We start from the raw sequence: 17397 nt of genomic DNA on the forward strand, positions 1-17397 counted from the left end.
TGTAAATCACAGACACTTCACGACAGCTGTTAGGTTTTAAATAAGCTAATTTGTAGGAAGGTTTGTTAAGCTCTAAACGACCCATCTCAAAGTGTGACCTGGGAATGCTTCCATATCTCCTGGAAACTTGTTAGAAATGAGAATCTCAGGCCCCATGCCAAACATAGTGAACCAGAAACTGAGTGGACAGCCTGACAATCGGTGTTTTAACAAGCACCCAGGGAATTCTGATACATGCTAAAGTTTGAGAATCACTGCTCTAGAGAAATGCACAAACATTACTTAGTGGAGATTAAAAGGCGAAGGGGTGGAGGACGCGGAACGGACCTCAGGGACAGGGCAGAAGGCATTTGAGAGGAACCTGGGAGAGGCCGAGGTGCGACTTGAGGAGTCGCGTGCCCGCTGCCGAGGCCTCTGAGGACGGTCCCGAACCCTCAGAAGCCGGGCGCCAGGAGGTGGTGCTGGACGCGCAACTGACCTGGAGGCGGAGCCTGCAGCAGGCGTGGAGACTCGGCGCTCGGGAGGCTCGGGCTCCGCGTGGGGTCGGCACCTCCGGGCGGCAGCTGCAGCCGAGATTCACGGTCAAGCTACGGCGAGGAGTGGGTGAGTCCCCTGGATGGTTCTCACCGGCCGCTTGCTCCTCGAGTCCGCCCGCGCGTCCCTGCAAGGCTGGGCGCCGGCTCCCGCTCTGGGGAGGGCTGCAGCGGGTCGCACGCCTTCTCGGGACCGGGGCGGCGGCGCTCCTGGGCGAGCGCTGCTCGGTTCTGCCTTTCTGTGCCGCTCCGGGGCGCGCTGCCTTCCAGCCCAGCTCGGCTGTGGCCGGGCGGCGGGTTGGGGGGAGCCAGAGTCACGGGAAGCCTTTTCGCTAGGGGCTTAAGGTTCTGATGGATGATTAAGTTTGTTCTCAGGTTGGGTTTTGATATCAAGTGTTTTAACGTGGCGAAGTCGCCAGTTTGCTGTGGGTTGACGAAAGATTGGTGCACAGTACTTAAAATCGTGTTACTTCTCGGCTTCGGGTTTCCTAGTAACAGAGGTTTTCCTTTTTAGTCGTTACAACACTGGCCCTACTCTTTCAGGATCTGGGTGGGGTTCGGGTTCCCTCTAAAATAGTCAATCAAGGCTTTAAAATATGCAATTCTGGTCAAATCCGCTGAAAGGAGTTTGTAGACATACACTTTTTTACTTTATTTCTTACTTTACTTTTGTAAAAAAAAGAAAAAGAAAAAGAAAAAATTCTTTGTTACTTTTGTTAAAAAAAAAAATCCCTCCACATCCTAATAGGTAATAAAAGGTTATTCATTTAACATGAATGTTAAGCACAGAAGGAAAGCAATGCTTAAAAAGAAGAGCAGCACAGTGAAAAAACATACAAACTTAACTTCACGTAGCTAAATGTAAAACGAGCGTGTAGTTGAAAGTATAAAAGGTTGGAAATGCCATGCAACTCAAACAGTGTATTCCAGTCGTTGGGTTTCTTCATATTCTCAACTGTGGGACATGAACATGAGTCAGTTGGGCTGTACCAATATTTAGGAACCCCAGGGCAGCCATCCTGGTACAGCTGAACAGCAATTGCATTAGAAATATGCTTCACTTTTTAAAAATGGGGTGAAAGAGAACTTGGGGTCGAATTCTGGAGTGCCTAACATTTTAACACTATGTTGTTTTCTGTTATTTTTCTTTTTATGAAAAGATTTTACTGTAGAACTAAAATTACATTTTGGTTAATGTCTGGTGGAAACCAACACATTTATTTGACTTAATAGTTTTTTTTTCCTGGCTTATGGGCTCAGAGTTGACTGTGGGCTACAGAGTCAACAAGCTCCCTCACAAGGCTTTTCCTTGGCTTTGCTCTGGAGCATGTCTCTTTACTATGCAGACAAATGGCTGGGAACCTCTCCAGAGCAACTCTGGTTTTCCACCCAGACTCTCTTTGTAGTGACCATCAGTCAGCAAACATTGCCAACTTGCTAGCTACCCCAGGACTGGATCTAAAACACAGCCCTCAGCCTTTTCCTCTGCTTCCCTTCCCATTCCACCATCTGTCTATAAAACTGTATCCTCCTGTAGGATACATTGCTCTACCATGCAATTACTTGTTGAAATGCCTGCCTTCTCTCCCAGACTTCAAGGTTTTTCAGAGCAGAAGCTGTATTTCATTTTACCTTGTATTCCCCCTGCCTTACATTGTTGTTCACAATTTAGTTGATGAATTCATATTGAATAAATATAGATGTATTTGTTAGCACCTTTACCATCATGAAACTCTCAAAGGTAAAACAACTTCTAAACATAATGAATTATTTCTTATATTTGATTACAGTAGGTGACACTTCCATTCTAGCACCTCCTCTCCTACCCCACAAACTATTATGTTCATGGTATAGTTTGAAGCTGTGTCTCCCCCTCAAATCTCATGTTGAAATATAATCCCCAAAGCTGGAACTGGGGTCTGGTAGGAGGTGATTGGACCACAGGAATCGTTTATCATGGTTTAACACCATCGCCCCTTGGTGCTGTTGTCACATTAGTGCAGGGGTCCCCAACCTCCTGGCCACAGAATGGTATTGGTAAGTGTCCTGTAAGGAACTAGGCTGCACAGCAAGAGGTGAGTGGCAGGCGAGTGAGCATTACCGCCTGAGCTCCACCTCCTGTCAGATGAACCATGCCATAAGATTCTCATAAGTGTATGAACCCTATTACAAACTGTACATGCAAGGGATCTAGGATGCATGCTCCTTATAAGACTCTATTTTGCCTGATGATCTGAAGTGGAACAGTTTCATCCTGAAACCCTATCTTTCTCCCTCAACTTGGAAGAATTGTCTTCCATGAAATGAGTCCCTGGTAACAAAAAGATTGGGGACCACTGCGATGATGTAAGATGCTTGCTCCCATTTTACCTTTCACCATGACTGTAAACCCCCTGAGTCCTCTCCAGGGTCAGATGTTACCTTGCTTCCTGTACAACCTATGGAACCATGAGCCAATTAAACCTCCTTTCTTTATAAATTACCCAGTCTCAGATATTTCTTTATAGCAGTACGAGAACAGCCTAATACAGTTAGTTAAGTCACCAAATGACTTGGCATAATGCTTCTTAAGGAGATAGAGTGTCCTTTCATCCAGAGCTGGCATGAGTGTCATTTCTGTTTTTCTTCTTTATTGTTGATCGCAGAATCGGATTTATAAACACTTGATGATTGGCATATGCTTTACTCAGAATTCTTGTTCATGCTAGTGCTGAACACCCAAATCACACTAACATAAACCAAAAAAAGAATGTGTGGACTGTAACTGAAAAATTCAGGATCTAGTCTCAGGGACTCTAAATACTGAAATATGCCACCACAACTCTTCTGTGTCTTTCTCCACTTCCTGTTCTGCTTCCATGTTGGCTTTCTTCTGTTCTAATGAAAATGTCTTCCTTCTTACAGCAAGGAGGAAATAGCATGGCAGGCTTATACTGTCCTATCTTAACAAAATGTCAGACATCTCATCTAACCCTTCCACTTCCATATATAAATTTCAGAGACTGACCATAGGGTTAACTAGGGTTGTGTGTCATCCCTAAGCCAATCAGTGGGAGAATAGGAAACTCACTGGCCAGGCCTGAGTCAAATACTCACTTCTGTGGCAGCCTCCCAAAATCATACTGGAGGGAAGAGGGGCATTTCTCCAAATGGAGGAAATGTTTTAAATCGGAAGAGAATGTAGGCAAACTAAAACAACAAATATCCTCATCATGAATGTTCTGTAATTTTGAAATAGATAATATCTGGAAAATGTTCCAAAGAGCACCTCAACAGAGAAAATGTTGGCTTATGTAAACAACTCCTCTTTATTCATTGTTATGGTTAAACTTTTAAAACTTGGAGAATGTTTTAAGAACAGTCATATGTCTCTTCATTACAGAATACATTCTGAGAAATTCATTGTAAGCCGATTTCAGTGTTGGGGGAACATCATAGAGTGTACTTACATAAACTTAGATGGCACAGCCTCCTTCATACAGAGGCTAGATGGTATAGTCTATTGCTCCTAGGCTACTAATCTGTATAGTGTGTTACTATGCTGAATACTGTGGGCAGCTGAAACACAATGGTATTTGTATATCTAATCATAGAAAAGGTATAGGAAACATACATATATAGTATAAAAGATAAAAAATTGTATACCTGTAGAGGGCACTTACTATGAATGAAACTTGCAGAACTGGAAGTTGCTCTGGGTAAGTCAGTGAAGGCCTGGGACATTACTGTACATTGCTACAGACTTTATAAATGTTGTACACTTCAGCTACCCTACATTTATTGAAAAAATTTTTTCTTTAATAATAACCTTAGCTTACTGTAACATTTTTACTTTATTAACTTTTTAATATTTTGACTCTTGTAATAACATTGAGCTTAAAACATAGTTACATTGCACAGCCGTACAAAAATGTTGGGTTTGTATTCTTACTCCTTAAGTTTTTTTCTATTTCTAAATTTTTTTTTTCTTTTTAGACTTTTTTGTTAAAACTAAGACACAAACACACACATTAGCCTAGATCTACCCAGGGTCAGGATCATCAATATTACTGTCTTCCACCCCTATATCTTGTCCCACTAGAAGGTCTTCAGGGGGCAGTAACAGGCATGGAGCTGTCATCTCCTATGATAACAATGCCTTCTGGAATATCTCCTGAAGGACCTGCCTAGGGCTGTTTACAGTTAGCTCTTTTTTTGTAAATAGAAGGAGTACACTTCACAATAATGATAAAAAGTACAGTATTATAAAAACTAGGCAGTAGGAATTTTTTTGCTCTATTATAATCTTAGGGGACCACTGTTACATATGCAGTCAGTTGTTGACCAGAATGTTATGCGACACATCACTGTATTTTTTTTTTTTTTTTTTTTTTTTGAGACAGAGTTTCGCTCTTGTTACCCAGGCTGGAGTGCAATGGCGCGATCTCGGCTCACCGCAACCTCCGCCTCCTGGTTCAGGCAATTCTCCTGCCCCAGCCTCCTGGGTAGCTGGGATTACAGGCACGCGCCACCATGCCCAGCCAATTTTTTGTATTTTTTTTAGTAGAGACGGGGTTTCACCATGTTGACCAGGATGGTCTCGATCTCTCGACCTCGTGATCCACCCGCCTCGGCCTCCCAAAGTGCTGGGATTACAGGCTTGAGCCACCGCGCCCGGCCACATCACTGTATTTTAAACTATTCCTGGAAACAGCTTTCCACCTAAGAAAGTACTACATGTGTTCCAAAATTCAGAAACACTTGAGTTGTTTTCTGTCAGTCAGATTGTTGTATCTCTAGGCTGTTTTTCTCATTGAATTTCATAAAGCATAAATTGAAAATGTATCCCTCAGGGAATAAATTCAGAACTAATAAAAACAATAATACTGTGACATATGTTTCCTTTCCCTAAAAAATGTTACATCAATCCTGGATGAGGATCTGTGAGTTTGTTAAAGAAAAAAATGTTTTATCAAATGAGAAATTTGAAAAGTTGTTTTCCACAGGGTTGACCAGAAGACTGGGCACATCATTAATCCAGCACAATTCACCACTCCCACTGGAAACATACTAGCAATTCACATCTTCACATCTTCCAAACAAAGACCAACCTCTTACTCCAAAAGAAAAATGGCATTCTGAAAATATTATTTCAGACTTCAGTGTCAACCCCAAAATTCTGTTAAACATAAATCTTACATCAGCTACCTCCAGCCTCCATTGATGACATTATTATTCTCAATATAATGCATTTCTATTTATATTTGCCATTGACAGGAGTTGGCTTTCCTCCAGATGGAAACCTGAAATTACATCTTCCTAAAGTAAAAGGCAACATATGACCCTTTGTAATCCATACAGACACCTAGGATATTCATTGAACAAATAAGTGGAGAAAGAAGAGCAGTTACTATTGATAAGAGGGCATTGGTTTGAAACTGTTACAGATTATAATGTGAGGTTAAATGTATAAATCAGTCACTATTTGAATTTTTATTGTACTTTACCACTCTAGTCTTTAAGCAAGTAAAATTTTTATATAGTTCCATCAAACATTCATATCATAAGTAGAAAAGACATGAAAGTAATTATTTTTATTTTTACAGGTGACTGAAGCCATACTATTTTATAGAATTAATGGAAAGCAGAAAAGACATCACAGGGCAAGAAGAACTTTGGAAAATGAAGCCTAGGAGAAATTTAGAAGAAGATGATTATTTGGTAAAATATTAATAATAACAATAAGTAACAATCAACATCTATAAACATAATCCAGATGCCATTCTGTATCTCCTAATGTTATGAAAGTGATTTTTCACCCTAGTCTGCTGATATCTGGACTTGGATTACTGTCGCTGATACTGTGAAGGACACAGTAGTATATGTAAGAGAAATAGTACCTTGACTGATTGTCAGGGGCTTAGCTGAATAACCTTGAATAAGTCACTGAAAATCTGGGGTCTTAGTCTAAGCCATGAAAGTCTTGGACCAGATCATCCCCAAGGCCCTTCCAATTCTTTCTAACAGTCTATAGCTCTAATTTAAAAAAAAAAAAAAAAAAAAAAAGTCATCAAAGCCCATGCAACAGTGATTTTGTTAGCAAGCATTTTTGTCATAGACACAATGGTAGCTTACCAAGAGATCATCTAGTAAATTGGTGATTCACTATAAAACCAAATAAATTTACTTTTGGGCAAGAATCACTTGTCCCACTTTTGGTCAACCACAGGATTAAGTGTTTCTTACTACATTTTTTGACTGAAAAAGTGACAGAAAATTTTGGTTCCAAACTCTCCCAAACTATCCAAATGGAAGTTTTAGCAGAAATTATTTATTTAATCTTAATAATTTTAATAGGGATAAGCATATACTTTATAAAAGTAACAGTGTGCATAAAATGAAATTATTTCATTTTTCAAGTTTACTGTCTTGTCTGAAGCATGTAATTCTTTTGTCCTAAAGACAAAAATCTTTCAGTGCCACATCGCAACTATGCTATCTTCAACTAACCAGTATTCAAAAGCAAGGTTCTGAATGCTATTATTCCATGAGAAGCATAATGCTTGAGCAATAAGTAATTAGTTTAAGAGATATCCCATTGTTTTGTTCAATTTTAAGATATTTATCTTCTTTTCTTTGTAGCATAAAGACACAGGAGAGACCAGCATGCTAAAAAGACCTGTGCTTTTGCATTTGCACCAAACAGCCCATGCTTATGAATTTGACTGCCCTTCAGAACTTCAGCACACACAGAAACTCTTTCCACAGTGGCACTTGCCAATTAAAATAGCTGCTATTATAGCATCTCTGACTTTTCTTTACACTTTTGTGAGGGAAGTAATTCACCCTTTAGCAACTTCCCATCAACAGTACTTTTATAAAATTCCAATCCTGGTTGTCAACAAAGTCTTGCCAATGGTTTCCATCACTCTGTTGGCATTGGTTTATCTGCCAGGTGTGATAGCAGCAATTGTCCAACTTCATAATGGAACCAAGTATAAGCAGTTTCCACATTGGCTAGACAGGTGGATGTTAACAAGAAAGCAGTTTGGGCTTCTCAGTTTCTTTTTTGCTGTACTGCATGCAATTTATAGTCTGTCTTACCCAATGAGGCGATCCTACAGATACAAGTTGCTAAACTGGGCATATCAACAGGTAAGATAACAATGTTGACACTATTACTAAATAAAAAGTCTAAGTCAACTAACAATTTAATCATTTCTCATTGTAATATTAATACCCTAACCCCTGTTGAAACTCAATGTTGAAAATGTCATATATTTTAAAATGTTATTATACTTTCACTAGGGCTTTGTCGTCAGTCAGTTTTATATTGAGAAGCATTTTTAAGCTGAAAATAAGGTACAACTTTAGCAACATAAGAAACATTTTGCCGGCGGCGGCTCAAGCCTGTAATCCCAGCACTTTGGGAGGCCGAGGCGGGTGGATCACGAGGTCGAGAGATAGAGACCATCCTGGTCAACATGGTGAAACCCCGTCTCTACTAAAAATACAAAAAAGTAGCTGGGCATGGTGGCACGTGCCTGTAATCCCAGCTACTCAGGAGGCTGAGGCAGGAGAATTACCTGAACCCAGGAGGCGGAGGTTGCAGTGAGCCAAGATCGTGCCATTGCACTCCAGCCTGGGTAACAAGAGCGAAACTCCGTCTCAAAAAAAAAAAAAAGAAAGAAACATTTTATTCATGGACAAGGCCACATTTCAAATTTCTACCACCTTCACAAGATTACTTTTTAACACTGTTTGTTCTTATCTTCTCCTTGTTTATCTTCTTAATGAGCATGCACATTACAGTTCTATCCAAGTAAACCATCAAATAATTATTAGAAAGTTAATAGATTATGGAAATGTTGCATTCAAGAAAAAAGTGATAGTTTCTATGTCATTTGTCTTAGAAGAATACCAAAAAAAAAAGAAAGAAAAAGTCATACATGTGTGGAGACCTGTTTCTGGGCTTTATATTAGACACAGGGAAGAGTGCAGAAGGAAATTCACATTCAGGAAATAACTCTTGTTTGCATTCCTTCTTTCTGTGTTTACCCTCTGGTAGGTCCAACAAAATAAAGAAGATGCCTGGATTGAGCATGATGTTTGGAGAATGGAAATTTATGTGTCTCTGGGAATTGTAGGACTGGCAATACTGGCTCTGTTGGCTGTGACATCTATTCCATCTGTGAGCAACTCTTTGACATGGAGAGAATTTCAGTATATTCAGGTAAATAATCGATAAAATAACTCTAAGAAGTAAATCTTCTTTTTGTACTTATAATAACAAATATGTTGACTTTACCCATAAAAAATAACAAATGCTTTTCAATAGCAAAGATGTTGCACTTGTTTCAGTTAATAATATGCTCTCCTGTTGGTCTCTCTATTGCTTCTAATTAGGACAGGTGTTTCCTAGACATAAATAAAAGTCATTAAAATATTCTTTCTTTTTTTTTTTTTAACATGAAATCTCACTCTTTTGCCCAAGCTGGAGTGCAGTAGCATGATCTTAACTCACTCCAACCTGTGCCTTTTGGGTTCAGGTGAGTCTCCTGCCTCAGCCTCATGAGTAGCTGGGATGACAGGCACCCACCACCATGCCCAGCTAATTTTAGTATTTTTAGTAGAGATGGGATATCCTTATGTTGGACAGGCTGGTCTCAAACTCCTGACCTCAAATGATCCACCCACCTCGGACAGTCATGAGCCACCACACTCCGCCTATTGATTCTAATATTTGAAACTTGTTAAACAATTTGCTACCCATCTAATGTGATATTTTAGGAATCCAATATGCATGGTTTATTAGTTCTTTAAAAATAAAAATATTCTTTTACCTGTCACCTGAATTTAGTCATGACTTTTATGTTACACAACTTAGCACTAACCAGAAGCAAAAGCTCTCTCCTTTAAATAATAGTGTTTTAACTACCAAAGATATTCTAGCATGTAATTTCAAAGGCTGCTTTTTCCAGCTTACATTTTATATAGCTTACTCACTTGAAGTTTCTAAATAGTCTTGGAATTTTAAAACTATCACTTGGGATCCTTGTCTGACAAGATTCAAAGGACTAAATTTAATTCAGTCATAAGCACTCCCAGTTACCTTTTATGGGTAGACATCTTTGGAAATTTCCACAAAGTCAGACATTCCCAACTATCCCTTCTACATGTCCACACGTATACTCCACCACTTTATTAGGGCATCTGATTAGGCTGGAAAGTATGCCTCCATCTGAATTCTTCTAGTGTGGCTTAGAGATGGTACCACCTTCTCACAGAATTTCCTGATTTTGTAGGTTTAGCCTGAGAGCCATTGGAGTTCTCCGGTCCTCATTAAATAACTTTCTTCATACATTACTCTGCCTGTTACACATAGAAAGAACACCGCTTTTTAGACTTAATTAGGAATTTAAGACTGCATCTTGACAACTGAGCTCATTCCACGACATGCACAAAACCTAGCCCATTATAAGTTTACAATATACGTTTGGTAAAATTAATTTTCAACCAATAACATGTATGTTTAAACCAGAAGCCTAGAAATGTTTCACTTAATATCTGAGAACTGGTTACACTAAGATTTACCATGGAGATTCACATCTTAAAACATAAACTTAGCTATTTGATTATATTCATTGGGACTTAAGAATATGGCTGAATAATTGTGAGTTAGATTTGTTCTGGCAGGCCAATGACCATTTCCAGTAAAGTGAGTAGACGTCAGAAGTTATATAGAAGTGCTGTTGCCAGAACACTGTTAAGGTTGCATAGGTGCACAGCTATTTTTAAGCAATTTTATCTGTGTAGTGACAAAGCATCCCAATGCAAGCGGAAATGTTTCATCACATCTCCAGATCTCTCTATTTTGTGCAGACATTGAAAAAATTTCAGTTATCCATAATTGAAAAAATTTCAATGTCTGCACAAAATGTTCAGTGTTCAATGTTCACATTTTTCCATTTTATCAGAATATCTGATTTTTTAAAATGTAGGCCAAGTTCATTCACTTCATTATTAATTTATCAAAATCAGAGTAAATCACATTAGTCAACTTCACAGTTGATAAAGATCACTGAAGTCAAATAGATTTTTTTCTGTAATCTTCAGTTAATCTACCTATATTTAATTGAGCATCTAAAACGTGCAAATGATTGTGTTGATTCTGCAGGGATCCTGTTGTAAGTAAGACTCAGTCCCTGATTTTAGGTGGCTTGTGATAAGCAGAATTAAGACAAATACACAAGAGATAAAGCCCAAAAAATAAATGTCATTTAAGAGAGATGAACAAAGTGGTAGAGAAAGAGTAGACAGGGTTTTTGATCACCTGCATGCAAAGAAAGGCTGTGGATTTTGTTCCCTGAGATAGCCTGGAGACAAGAACATTACCCCAAAGTAAGGTGAGGAGGACATGCAAAAAGGTAGAAAGATGTGAATGGACATTGTTGAGAAATGTGATAGGAAAACAATAATAAATAAAGGATTTCTAAGCAGCAGAGCATATCCAGATGAGGTAGGATGGGATAAACTCCTACTGAACCAATCTTCACCAGTTTTGTTTTTCTTTTGCAGAGCAAGCTAGGAATTGTTTCCCTTCTACTGGGCACAATACACGCATTGGTTTTCGCCTGGAATAAGTGGATAGATATAAAACAATTTGTATGGTATACACCTCCAACTTTTATGATAGCTGTTTTTCTTCCAATTGTTGTCCTGATATGTAAAAGCATATTATTCCTGCCATGCTTGAGGAAGAAGATATTGAAGATTAGACATGGTTGGGAAGACATCACCAAAATTAACAAAACTGAGATGTCTTCTCAACTGTAGAATTACAGTTTACACAAATTTTTATTATATATTGATATATTTTATCATCAACACTTCGTTTGTATTTGTGAATAAAATGATTATTCAAAGATTTTAATGTTTCTCTTCATATATGTGTAATGAGTTTAAAATATGTGTATTTCCTTGTAGATTTGATTCAAAGCAAAAATATTTTTAATACTAATCTCTAGCACTTTCTCTGTGATAAAGGTAAGCATGACAAAATAGCATCTGATTTGTCAGATTAAATAGCATTACAGGCCGGGCACGGTGGCTCAAGCCTGTAATCCCAGCACTTTGGGAGGCCGAGGCGGGTGGATCACGAGGTCAAGAGATCGAGACCATCCTGGTCAACATGGGGAAACCCCGTCTCTACTAAAAATACAAAAAAAAGTAGCTGGGCATGGTGGCACATGCCTGTAATCCGAGCTACTCAGGAGGCTGAGGCAGGAGAATTGCCTGAACCCAGGAGGCGGAGGTTGCGGTGAGCCGAGATCGCGCCATTGCACTCCAGCCTGGGTAACGAGCGAAACTCCGTCTTAAAAAAAAAAAAAAAAGCATTACAAATAATCAAGAGCTTTGAAATACCAGTCCTTGCTACCCATTAGACAGTTATCATTATGAAAAATTATTTTATCTGAATCTATAATGAAAGCATAATAAGCATTTATTTACTATTACTAAAGAACTTTAATTTGTCTGTACCCAGGTTTTACTCATGGAACACCTATCTCAAAAAAAACTGACTATGTCTACGCAAGTAAAGCAGCAGAGTAATGTCAGATACAGTCAGGCAAAATAAAACTCAGGCTATCCAGGAGAAATAGTAAATCCAATAATTTCCGCCTGTGTTATGTACAATTCAGTTTAACTTACTTTAATGCATTGGCAAAGGATAACAAAACATTCCCTGAAAGAACAAGCTATACATTAGCTGTCGGGACTTGCTAACCCAACTGTGTGCTTCAGAGGTTTTCCATGATTAGCAAAAGTAAACACAAGCTTTATCTTTTATAGTGGTAAACCATTTATTATTAAAGACAATAGAGATAATGGTGCAAATTAGGAAAAACAATTAGGCTATTCAGTGAGTGGAGTCCAGTTTTTCTATTTTTTCTATCACAAAGGATGATTCTTCATTATTATATGGGGGATAAGGAGCTTCTTTGGGCACAAATTTGAACTCTGCATTATTGAGGTTTAGACATACAGAGATATATTCACAGACAGCGAAGAAAGGAGTTGAGAGCGTCAATTCTGAACTGGAGACAGAGCAGACGAAGGTGTCCTTGAGAAAAAACTCGGCATAAAAGAAAAATAAATCTAGGACTTTAGAATTGCAAACCAGATTCATCAAGGGAACATAACTATGGGACCACTTAACTAAGCGTGACGCATCTCATTCCATAATCAACCAGCTCTGAAACGCAGCAGTCAAGTATCACAGTTTCACCCACATGGCAAAGTGTCAGCACCTCCGGTACTGAGAAGGAGAAATCAAGTTCCCACCTTCCTAGTACCAAGACATTATAGAGGCTGCAGCTGAAGTGGCACCTCAGTGAAGCTTTCAGGAACAACAGCCCAAGTTATGACTTGATTATTGAACCCCTGCCTTGGTAGCCATGGTAACATGCAAAAACAGGCCTATTCTGAAATGGAGGATATACCTTTTTGAGGATTCCTAGTTACAGGAAAAGGAATCAACAAGGGCCTTAAAGGCACAAAACATCTAGATTCCATTTTTACTCATAGATTGATAAGAACTAAACCACTCTTTGTAGCTTTTGTGAAGTTTTTACAATAGTTGTGTAATATTGTTATGAGCCGAAGAAAACAATAAAAGTTGTCTTTAAAAGAGCAAATATAATGTTCTGGTATAAGCTTGGATTTTCTTTTACTTTTCTTTTACTCACTCCACCAATATCTCTAGAGCATATTCCATATACTAGGTCAGTGCTAAACAGAGGCTATGCCAAGATAGAAATGACCTAGTCTCTACTCACAGTCATGGGGAAGACAGATTTTAGTGCACCAATGGATTCTGAGTGTACTCGGATCACTTAATGAAGGAATGACCAGTTCTGTTTACAAGAGCAAAGTCAGGAAAGTATGAGGTTGAGCCAGAAAAAACCTCTTTGAGCTGCGTATTGTATATGTAAAAGTTCCTCAGACAGAATGGGAAGGCAGGGTGTAATGTAACGTGTTGGAAGACCTAGCTTAGAGTGGCTGGAACAGAATATGTGAAAGAAATACCAGATTACATATAGACAAAAATCAGATAGGTCGAGGTCATTGTATGACACGAAACTAAGTTTGGGTTTTGCCCTTTAGGAAGTAGGGAAGCCAGTAAAATTTTTAAACAGGAGCTAAACATTATTCAGGAGCTCCTCAGCATTATTATTTTAGGTGCTAAACATTATTAGATTTGCATTCTAGAAAGACCTATCTGTAGACTATCCAGAAGATGAATTTGATGGTGAGAGGCAAAGGGCGAAAGCAAGTTAGAAAACAACACAAATACTTAAGGAGACAACTGTAATCCCCCAGGGCAGAGGCAATACATTCCCAAATTAAGGTCATTACAGAGGAGAAGATAAAAGATGAGAGCTAATGAAATAGGAAGATCGAAGTTCTAGTCATTCATGAACAATAGCATAGAACAACCGAGGGGGAGTAAGGCATTTAGGTTAGAGTTTCTAGGATTCTTTTAGGTTGGATGATTTAAGAATGATCCCATTAAACAGGATAGAAAAATTCTATGGAAGGAGCAGATATTTTAACCAAAACAAAAACAGAGTGTGTGCTCTGTACATTGTATGCTGTTTACAATCGTCTCAGTTGCTAAGGGATGTAGTGTGTTTCTTTAACTTCAGCGTTCACAAATACAACTATGAAAGGCGTATCATCTGGGAAGCAGAAAGAAAAAGGTCTTTTTCTTGCTCCTTTGAAAGAATGATTTTCAAATAAAACATCTGATATGATCAACACACTTATGTCTGGATAGTTATAGATATTAATATAGATATGAATGTCACTATACTATGACACACACAGTGTCCTGCTGGAGTAGAAGGAGCAGGGACTGGAAAATAGCTGGCTGTGAGCCCAGTGACTTCCTTCTCCAAGCAGAACTCTCCTTCTTGATCAAAATGAGTTTATTGGGGTTTATTTTCTTTAAAGATTTGCTCAACAGAGATTTTATGATCTTTGGTTTAAAAAAAGTTAAAATGATATATTTATTATTTTAATAATGAGTTACATTTAATATTTTATGGCAACAAAAAATAAATATCTGATTCTGATGTGATTTTTCAGACCATAGACTACATGCCCAAAGCAGCCTGTAAGAAATTATGACCTCTTAAGTGTGGAATCTATAAAATTCAACATACAAATTAATAACAAAATTGTGTGATTTTCATTAGTAATACTAACCATAGAATTTTCTTCCAAGAATATGAATGACATGTAGTATTTGCTCCTTTTTTCTAAAATCTGTTTTCAAAGTAAAAGGATTAAAATTTTTCCAGTTTGGATTTTTTTTTCCAAATTCCTGGTTTAATAAGGACTTGTTTATTTTGAAGAAGAAAGATCCCAAACATCAGTCTGTTCACAAAAATAACCCACAGTATCAACTTTAGAAAACAAATCTTAAGACTATAACACTGTTTTTCTAGAGGATGCATTTGACATGCCAACTCTCATTCACAAAAATACATCGTTACATTTGTGTTGAACTGCCCCACACAGCACACTAATGTTGGGGTGTAACACACATACTTCTAACTCAAAGCTGCTTTCAGGAGCTACTCAACTAAATGAGATTGCCTTTGCAGTTAGGGAAGCAACTACTGAACATACGTATGAATGAAAATAACTGTACTCCCTTTATAACAAGAGATTATTTTGGAGACAGTTGATAAAAACCATACATTCTTTTTATTGTTAATTCATAAAGAGGTATCAAAATTAAAAGCAAAAATTACAGGGTAAGACTTTAAAACTACTAGAAGCGTTAAAGAAAGTGAAAATGGGACTAGGCGCAGGAAAATATGAATTAATGAACATGGGAAGGACAAGGATGGGGAGAACAGGGAGCATGTGCTGAAGACACTAGGGGAGAGAATCTGGTGAAAAATTTGATCTTAGACAAGCACCTAGGTAAAGAAATAATGGGATAAGATTTCTAAACCCCACTATGTGCTTAAGAGTCATCCTGGCCATTGGCGCTGTCTCTGTCATCCTCTCCTTCCTCAGCCTCTTTTTCATCATCCTTGATCAACTCCAGCTGGTCATCCCCCATCTTCATTATCATCATCATCCAGTAGGTCCCCCTCCTCAGCAGAGTCATCTGCACCCCCTCAGACTCCATCTTCACATTAGTCTCACGGAGCTGCTGCTCGGCTCCCTTCTGACTTATCATTCTTCATCTCTACTGCCTGTTTGCTCTGTTCCTTTTCAATTTTTTCCAGGTTTTCCAGGAGATAATCCATTTTTTGTTTTATCTGGGTCAGCTCCTTCTTAATGGCCTGAAGGTCATCTCCTTTCAACTTTCCAGACTTGGGAGATCCCCGCTGTCCACTCTTAGAGTGGAAGCCACTTTTGCCCCTTCGTAGGGTGTTTCCTGATACACACTGACGTTTCGAGGGCACGACAGCCCGAGCAATAGGGCGTTGAAAGTCATAGTCCAAGTCAAAAGAGGAGCCGTACATCTCCGCTGCAGATCGTTCCACACCTGCTCTTCCTCGGTTCACTTTTGGCTCTGCAGCCAAGTTAATACCTAAAACCTGGCCAGCAATCATTCTGCCATCCTCTCCTGCCACAGCAGCGCAGGCATTTCTCTCATTAACATATTGAAGGAAGGCAAAGCCCTTATGAACTGAGCAGCCCACTATTTTGCCATACTTGGAAAAGATTGCCTCCACATCAGATTTCTTGACCACGAGAGTGTTGAGATTCCCAATGAACACACGGGAGTTCATGGAGTGAGGATCTGTCTTGTTGGTAACGTTGCTGGCCATTGTGTTTGATGACAAGGTTTCTCACACAGCCGAAAATGTAGCTGAAGATCAAAAAAATCTCACAGGAGGGAGGAGGGAGAAGAGATTCGATTCTGAGTCTCCTACTCCCACATGCGGAAGCCGACTGCAGCTCGAGGTCGGCAACGCGGGCGCAACCGCTCAGTCTTCGTCTCTTCACAAAACGGCCCAGTTTGGATTTAATGTTAAGTTTTACTTGGTTAATTACAAGTGCTCTTCATGCCGATTTTTCCAGGTGTTTTCAAGAGGACCTTAGAAGAAGTAATACATTATTTGATCTTTGATTTATGGAAAATAATCCTGTGCTTTAATAAATTAATGAATCACTGACTTGTGACCATTACACATTACCTGAAGCTAAAGTTCAGTGCCTTCTTATTCTCAGCTAGTTTCACTTCTTCAGCTGATCAGGGGTCCTCACATTTATTGTTACTGAGTATGTTATATTCTGAGAATTATTAATTGGTACCCATTTTAACTGTGTCAGGAACAAGTTGCCAGTTCCTGCAGTTATAAAATTATTGAGCTGGAAGAAACTGATGAGATCACCTGAACACTAATCCCTTGCCCAGAGGCATGACCCCACCGAAATGAGGCCTCCCTCAGCAAAACGTTTGTATTGCTGAACAACATTAAACAGGGAGAAGAGGGGAACAGAACGTAGGTGCCAAACTTGCAATGCTAAGGAACTTGTTGGTTTTCTTAGGATCAAAATCCTCTCCTGTACCTCCACTGGACCAGGGAATAACTGAGTGGACAAGATCTCAGTTTTGGAGAACTAGGATGTTATGCTAGGGGTTGATGATGAGCGTGCCACAATGATTGACACATCCCTAAGCACATGACCCTGGGAAATAATTTCAAACCTACTCTTGTCTTGTAACTTAAAGTTGTACTATCACAAAAATATTCATGGATTTAAACACAGTGGAGTTAAACAGTGTAAGAGCTGGAAAATGGGTTTATTTTCATTTTTTTAGTAAAAAGAAACTGTTGAGCAAATCTCTAAT

The 17397-nt window shown here is 38.9% G+C and overlaps 1 protein-coding gene and 1 pseudogene across 1 annotated transcript; one reads left to right on the forward strand and one right to left on the reverse strand.

Moving 5' to 3' along the window:
* The first annotated feature begins 429 nt into the window (after nucleotides 1–429).
* Nucleotides 430–11348, forward strand: STEAP1 (STEAP family member 1). The gene is made up of 5 exons (XM_003921182.4): nucleotides 430–603; nucleotides 6119–6233; nucleotides 7155–7667; nucleotides 8581–8745; nucleotides 11091–11348. Exons 2-5 carry the CDS (start codon nucleotides 6150–6152, stop codon nucleotides 11346–11348), a joined length of 1020 nt encoding a protein of 339 aa, XP_003921231.1. The 5' UTR covers nucleotides 430–603; nucleotides 6119–6149.
* LOC141580082 (heterogeneous nuclear ribonucleoproteins C1/C2 pseudogene) overlaps nucleotides 8196–17397 on the reverse strand; it is a 52325-nt pseudogene continuing 43123 nt past the window's right edge.

The sequence above is a fragment of the Saimiri boliviensis genome, chromosome 10 (assembly GCF_048565385.1).
Source record: "Saimiri boliviensis isolate mSaiBol1 chromosome 10, mSaiBol1.pri, whole genome shotgun sequence".
In the NCBI taxonomy this organism is placed as follows: Eukaryota; Metazoa; Chordata; class Mammalia; order Primates; family Cebidae; genus Saimiri; species Saimiri boliviensis.